The sequence below is a fragment of the Oenanthe melanoleuca genome, chromosome 3 (genome assembly GCF_029582105.1).
Source record: "Oenanthe melanoleuca isolate GR-GAL-2019-014 chromosome 3, OMel1.0, whole genome shotgun sequence".
NCBI classification, from domain to species: domain Eukaryota; kingdom Metazoa; phylum Chordata; class Aves; order Passeriformes; family Muscicapidae; genus Oenanthe; species Oenanthe melanoleuca.
Genome location: NC_079336.1, coordinates 87,358,520 through 87,366,399, shown reverse-complemented (window position 1 = coordinate 87,366,399; position 7,880 = coordinate 87,358,520). Strand labels below are relative to the sequence as shown.

Genomic DNA, 7,880 nt, shown 5'->3' with positions numbered 1-7,880 from the left:
GCACCCCAACACTGAGGCTGGGGAGACCTTGGCTGATTAGCAGCTCTCTGTGCTTGCCTTCTGCTCCAGGAGTTAGGCTGCTTAGTAAGGCTGTGTATCCAACCAGAAAATGCTGGGAAGGATGCTGTGTTGCTATGGTATTTATTGCTGCCAGTGGTGTCAGGGGTTTAATTGCAACACACATATAAAGAATCTCAGCCAATACAAGGATTTTTCACCTAGAAGATTGAGTCTGTGCTTCTTTTGTTCTAATTCACCACAACTTCAGTGTTGGTATGTAGCAGCTGGGGAAACTAAACTGTCCTGTTCTTGAAAGACAGGATGAATAAAAACCTGTAAGAAATCCAAAAAAGGCATTAGAGAAAGTGAACTCCTGAAGTCTGTCAGAAGTAGCTACCAAGATGCTCATGAACAGCTGCATCTGTGAAATATATGTGCTCAAGCCTTGTCTTTTTGCTTTTTTTTTCCTTTCCTTTTCTATTCTTGCTTACCCCTTCCTTATTAAGTTCAAGTCCTTATGAAGCACAGCCACATTCAAATTTAAGCTGCTCCATGACACAGGTGTAGGTTTAAAACAAGCTTAACTTTGGCAGCTCCATCCATCATTACCAGTTCTGAAGCTTTCTCCCTGCAGCCCTACTTTAAGTACTTATGAAGGCAGGAGTGTCTGAGAAACCTTGAAGAGGTTTTGGTTCTTTTAAAGCTTTGCTCACTTGTGGGCATTTTCATGAGGATGTTTCTGTTCACGTGGATGAGAAATGGGAAAGTATGAGCTTTGCTGTTAATTCTTACCTGGGGGGACCCTGTAAATGTCACTGCAGTTTCATGTGCAGATCTGAGGGGGTTGTGCATTGGAATTTCCTTCCACAGTCCCAATCTCCCAGCCTACAAAACTGGGGGCAGAAAGAGTGCTGCAGTATCTATTACACATGTGGATTTTCTATATGAGGAAGATTATGGTCTCTTCTTCAAGGGCTGCCACTGGGGGGGAAATGCTAAGCAGCTGTGGCACAGGGAGTGCATTAATAAACCTGGGAGCTCAGCAATGGGACCAAGACAGCTCAACAAGAAGTGGCTCCCTGCAAGCAGGGCTTAGAGAAGAGAAATAGATTGCTTTCAAAGCTCTCCAGCAATCTTTTTTGGTGAGTTTTACGGTTAAGCAGAAGGAATTTTAGAAGAACTAATGATAACAGGAAAATGTATTGAGCACTCTCAGCATGAGAACTGGAAAGAAAGCTAAGATAATCCATATGGAGCCCCAAGTCAAAATAAAGTATTTATTTTTGTTTTCCTTTAGAATGATAACACTGCACATGCAACCTGGATAGTGGAAGTTGACAGGCAGAAATATAAAGTAAAGCTATTCAGTGAAAGCTAAATTGGAAAAAACATCTTTCAGGAAAGTGTACAGGAAGTGTGCATGAAATACTGCATGAAATTACAATTCTGCCAGCACAAATCATAAATAGCTCTGTAAAATGGGGGTGGGCACCTCTCATTTGTGAGCAGCAAATACAGCAGCTATGGCCAGGTGTACTGGAAGGCTGCAAGCTGGCTGCTCTGACTCCAGTGTAGACCAGGGAGCAGAGTCTAAGGTCATGGCAGCAAATGGAGGTAATATATAATATAGCTGAAGTACGGCCCTGGATACTTGCATTTGTAGCTTGAATCTGCTGCATTTCTTTTACCCAGGAAAATCTGTTACAGAAGAAACACAGACAGGTTTCTGAGGGGGTGGGTTTGTAGGTTACACTCACTGAGAGGCTAAGCAAGAAAGGGAAGCACAACACTGGCACAAGGGCAAATGGGACTGACTGCCCAGGAGGCTCCTTTGGCTGGAGGTTCTGTAGCCCTCTGGGTCACCATTTGCCTGCTGGAAGGAGCTATGAGATACTTGACATACTTAACCCTGCCTCAGTTGTCTCTGCCAGTGTCAGAGTGCCCTCATGTTACTGCCAGCAGCCCTAAAGTTTTAAAGATTTAGCTTGAAGACCTTATGAGTATTAAAATGTCATTTTTCTTAAAACAGAAGTTTCCTCAGCCAGCATGAACTAAGAGCCCCTAAGTTCAGAGCCCCCAGGTACTTCAAAAGCAGTGTGCTATTTTATTTTGAATGGTTGTCATGCTTTTTAAAGCCTTACACCTATGTCAGGCCTCATACCCAACTTGCACTTGTCCATGGTATCAATGGTTATTGGCATAACTGTTCAAGACAAGCAGGACATCTTCAGACCCTTTGTAGGTCTCTTATTTTTACCAAGTGATGTTTGGCAGGACTTGATCAAATTGAGGGACTTTGAGAAGAATATCCTGAGTGAAGGTTGGGCAGATGGCACCAGCAGTGGTGTGTGAAGTGTGGGTCAACAGAGGTGGATCCAAGGGTAGTCTTGAGACAGGATGCCAAGAGCTGGGGAAAGGCAGTGGGGGGGGGGGTCACTGAAGTGGCCTGGAGCAAATATATGACCAAATGCAAGTTATTAGCCTGTAATTTCATCATGAATTACCACCTCAGCACAAAACTATTACCACAAGAGTAAAGAAACACATAACTATAAATTAGCAATACCATCACTTCAAGAACTGTCTCACAAATGCTTATTTTTATCTCTGAATTATGGCTTACTATACAGTAATCTTCCCACATACCTGAGCCCCTAAAGCAACCTTAACCCTTCTGGCAGTAGTCTAAAAAATAAAAAAATCAATTGGACCTATTTTTTTCCTTGACTTGCCTTTTAATTAATTTATGAAGAGTGTAGCTGTTTCTGGCCTTCTAGTATCATTTCCAGTTCTTCTATTTTTGCCACCTAATTTTGGAAACTCAAATGCGCTAGTGCAGGGAGGAAAATGCTATGGTCCATAAAAAATAATTAATTTTGTCAAGAATGATCAGCTCTAGAGGGAGTGCCAATACAATTTAAATGCCACAGGTCATAACTGAAGTTATATTTCTGTGCTACTTCTTCAGTAAACTTTAATTTTTCAGTGGCTGGCTGATGTAGCTGTCTGCAATGATTCACTTCAGCTACCCAACCATCTATAAAGCTTTTCTTAAATCCCTGTGGATATAATGCATTTCTCTTACCTGCAGGCTGACCATTGCTGGGGAAGGCACAAGCCACAGGTAGCCCATTAAATTTGTTCTGTTCCTGAAAGGTGCTGATAGGCAGCTACCTAAGGCTATTTACACATTCAGCTGTCCCTGGATATTAAGAAAGGTGGTGCAGCCTCATTTGTGGTCAAAATTTTCCTGTTAGATCCTGATGTTAGCTTAATTTGTTCACACCCAGATCTTTTTGATTCCCAGCATAAGGAATGAGGAGATTTTTGAATCCTGGCATTATCTCTACTGGGTACAGAGTGCACACACCTTTTTCCTCTCGGAGTAGTTAATTTATGTTGCTAAAGCTAAAGGGAGTGGTGCTGAGGCTGCCTTGACACCCTTCAGCTCCATCTCTTGTGCAGTATCTAAAGTGTGTCACATCCATTACAATTTTCCTTTTCCTGTGCTCCTGGGCATTGGTGGCACCTGAAAGCCTCTCAGGCTTGGAACCACGAGTGTGTGCCCCCTAGGCTGGGGGTGTCTGAGCCACTCTGTCCGTCTGTAGGTTGGGTGCTGGTGACTGGTGCCACAGGCAGCTGGGACTCATTCTCAGAAGCTCTGGCAGGACCTGTATTGGATGTGACTGCATTTGCATGAAGCAGAAAATTAAAAACCACCAAAGTTGTCTTAATTTTTTTCTTCCTTTTACACGCAGCTAACAGAGGAGCCACTCCTGGTTGGACTGTTGAGTTCAGTGCATGTGCACAGAAAACCCCTGGGCATCCATGGGGACCCACCAGAGAGGGTACTCAGAGGTCCCATAATACAAAAAATGATCTATTGTAATGCAGATTTCCCCTCTTCCTCAAAGGCATAACAGGCGCAGTGTTCTTCACACAGGCTTTGCGTCAAGCAGTATTTCAGCTATTCCTGCAGGATTAAAATATATGCCTTGACTAACAAGTGGCTGTGATCTGGGAGTTATTTTGGAAAGCAATAATGAGCTGCACTACTCGTGGAAGGGGAAGAAACTATAAAGAACCGTGAGAAGTTGTGACAGACCATACATAGCAGTCTCCTGCTCTTCACAGCTCCTTGAGGACAATCCTGCTGCCAAGCAGAGGAAGGAGAGCCTCCCCCCTCAGCAAGTGCAAACTGGGACCAGCTCAAGGGTTAGTGGTGACTAAGGAAATTAGGTGGGTGTGCAATAGAAAGGACAGGCTCTACATTATTGCTGTGACTAATAACAAAATTGCTGCAGGTTTTCACAGTTAAGCTGTTTTTCTCCTGACCTGTGGTAAGCTGGCTATTCCAAATAAGCTGCTTTTAGCTCTCAGATGTGAAAGAGGTAGGTGAGCAAAGCCTTGCTCACTCTCTAATCAATGAAGAATAGAAAAGCCACTAAGTATAATCTTACCCAGTAATGATAATGGCTCTAAGGAGGGGCTAGATTAAGGGGGAGGTGTGTCTGTGCAAGAGACTTTACCACAGCTCTGTGGTAACCATTAAAGCCATATATCACTATACATTATGCTTGCTAGTCATTTAGACAGCTTTTCAAAATCACTTGTGAACTTTTGTTGTCAGTAGCCATCATGTAGCTGTCCAGCTCGTTTTCAGAGCCACCACCTTTGGGGTTTTTTTTGTTCATTGCACTTTTTAGACTGTCAGGGTCTCAAACAGTAGCAGTCAGTGTCTGCTGTTCCCCTTACCTCAGCTAGAAGGGCTCCTCTTTGGTGCGAAATGGCCAGAGTCTTACTTTGGCCATGTCTGTCCTTGTCACCTGTTCCCTACACCCCTTAGCTGGCTTTTTTTCAGTGTTTGGAAATCTCACACCCCTCACCTATTTTTTTCCTTTGGCAAGCGGCATGGCTACTCCAGTTTCTTCCAGGTCTCTGCAAACTGTGCCCCCCTCTAGGACTGTCACAGTGGCCTTGCTTGGACCAGGTGCCACATGAAGAGTCACCTCTCGGGCCATGCTGAGCAATGTGTCTCCAAGCTGAAGGAGGAGAACAGCAAGTTTGAAGTGCTTCAGGCACAGAGCTGTGTGTTGTCTGACTGAACGTGCCCCATGCTGGCAGCTGCTGTATAAGCAGGACTGAGAAGGAGCTTTGTGAGTGGGAAGCATCATTTTATGTGCATGCTGCTCTTCTCAGAGACTTCACGTGCTGAAGTCTTTCCTTAACCCAGCTACAGAAGTCTTATTTGCTTTTTAAACTGTTAGGGAAGGCATGTTCCATGCAGTGCACAACAGGAATAAAAGTGACCAGTCTGCACTGCATCCATCCTGCAGCCTTCCAGAGTGTAGCAGTGTTTCTCCACAACAGTGGAGCTCTTATTTTTCTTATACAAGGCCATAGTTTTTCAAGACACATCTCACAAGCCAACAGTCCATTTCAGCTTTATTTATAGAAACAGAAAAAGATACAAAATTATAAAAGATACATAAAGCACTGAAAAAAAATAGAAAACAATTTTAATTCAGAAATAAGCATGCTCTATATGACCTTCAGGGTCATTTCTATATTGGAGATGGAAGTTCTGCATGCATGCATATTGGAATCCAATCAGTCAGTAGCACCTTGGTTCATGTAATAATGGTAATCGATAAGACTGAAGAACAGATGCATGGCTTATTGCTCTAATGCTAATTCTACTTAATTACAAAGTTTGAGCAAAGTCTGAGAAAGTTCTTGCCTTTAGCTCAGTGCTGCCCCAAAATGGAAGCCAATCTCATAGCCTTTTAGTAAATTCAGAGGTTTAGAGCCATATACTCTGTGGCTGAGAGAATCCCTGCAATCATCACCCAGTCAGTCAGGAAGCCATGCTTTGGCCAGGCAGCATTTAAGGTAAGTTATTTTCAACAAGCCATGGTATCTCCTAGAAATGGCTTCCAGAGGAAATCATGGCATTCTCATGGTGGGGAGCTGAGGGACTCTTAACATAAAAGGCTGGAGCTTCTGCTTTGAAACAGCAAGAGATGGGCTTTTCTCTGGCTGGATAGAGAGCTGAAGCCTCTGCCCTTATTTCTCCAAGAATAAATGGAAGGTAACAAGAAAGCTGCCATAGCTGTGAGCAGCAGAGACATCAGAAATGCAGGCTATAAGCAGAAGCCTGTCTCAGGAACTAAATTTCTTGTTGAAGGGATAAGTTATATCAGACTTGGCTGAAGCTGCAGGAGTGATGGACAGTAGGGTACTAATTCCAAACAGGCTGAAATGTCTGCCAGGGGCATGGAACAAGTTTTGACATGCTTTGGGTGGAGTAAGCTACTTTTGGAAGAAGTCTGCTCCAAAACTTGAGGCCTTTTGGCCATGCCTAGGGGGAATGTCTAACTTCAGAAAGACTAAAGGTCTTCTGGCTGCTCTTCAGTATCAGTTTAAAACAGAACAGTGCAGGAGACACCCATAGTAGCAGACAGGGGAAGGGTCTCCCCTTAGAAAACAGCATGTGCTGAAGCACTCCTGCAACCAGGACACCTGCAGGCATGACCTTCCCAGCTCTGGACAACACAGTCTTTGGGCAAAGACACTGCTGTAACAGCTCTGGCTGTGGCCAAAGGACATAAAGCTCCAGCTAATTAGGTGCCACTGTATTGGACCATTCTGTTTTTTATTAAAGGTCTTAAAAAGTCCCTCCCAGGGTGTCTGCAATATATTGCAGGAGCTGATTGCTTGGACACCAGAGAATGAAGCAGACTGAACACATTTACCATTCACCCAGACTGGGGATATGTCCTTTTGTAAGAGAACAATGCAAGAGGCAGACTGAACAGTCTGAGGGTGGTATTAGCCCCAAAATAAAGGTAGTATTTAATGCTTTAGCTCTAAGACAAGGCATAGAGCACTTAAAGCCCAAGGAGCTTTAAGAACATATTTGATTAAAAAGGTAAGCTGTTCTTTAATAAAAGACCTTCCTCCCTACGCACTCTTTTGAAAGAAACAAAACCATTTCTAAGGTTACCAAAAAGGTGGTTATTGTAAAGGCAAAATTTTAAATGAAGGCATTAAAAAGAAAAAGCAGGCTTTGCTACAGTAGGTGGAAAAGTAGCTTAAGGCAGAACTACTCCAGTCAGTGAGAATACAAAATGTTCTAGCTTATATCAGAATGCAATCAAGAAGAACTGATGAGCCTCATGCCCTTCATGGAGTAGTGTAAGTGCAGGGCACAGCCCTACATGCCCCTGGACACCATCTCTGAGAGATTGGGCTTTTTGAATTCTCCAAGGTAGAAATTTTTTTCCCTTCAGTATGTCACAATAGGCAGCAAAACATGAAAAACATGATTCTGTTCTAATGTACACAGAGCCACAAAGATGTTGTTTTACAAAAATAACATAAATCAAAAGGCTTCAAAATTTCTCACGACCCCCAGCCACAGCCCATCAGTGTTTCTGCTATTCAAATCCTGAATTTGCAATCCAGAATCAATTAAATGAGCTTTTGGTTTTAATACATGGACTGAAGACTTGGTCTGCCTCACCCTTGTGCAGACAGAATATCCAGTGTAGAAAAAACATCAACCTGCCTTAAGAATAATTGTTTGCATCATTCCTAATGTGCAGCATGCTTCTGCTCCCATTCAATTCCAACGTGAGAATAGCAGTACAGGAACCCAAGAACAGTCAGTGTTGCCCATGGCCAGCCTATAAATAGAAAAGACAGACAATTCTAGTCAGAATAATTAATAGCTGCTTCAAGTAGAAATACTCTTGGGATGACCAACTTATGATGCTTCTAATTAATTTTATTAGCAATTCAGTCTCACAAGTAAGTAGAATCAATGAACAAAATTTGAGAAGTAAAATTGTCTAAGCTCCAGGGTTGCCTGACCCCCT

General features: G+C 43.1%; 1 protein-coding gene across 3 annotated transcripts in view; it reads right to left on the bottom strand.

The window, feature by feature from the left end:
- Positions 1-5,432: 5,432 nt before the first annotated feature.
- HHAT (hedgehog acyltransferase) overlaps positions 5,433-7,880 on the bottom strand; it is a 144,568-nt gene continuing 142,120 nt past the window's right edge. For all 3 annotated transcript variants that reach the window (XM_056488014.1, XM_056488016.1, XM_056488015.1), the window contains one exon: positions 5,433-7,688. In XM_056488014.1, the coding sequence (XP_056343989.1) occupies positions 7,597-7,688 (92 nt within the window). In that variant the 3' untranslated portion in view covers positions 5,433-7,596. The remainder of the gene's footprint in view (positions 7,689-7,880) is intronic.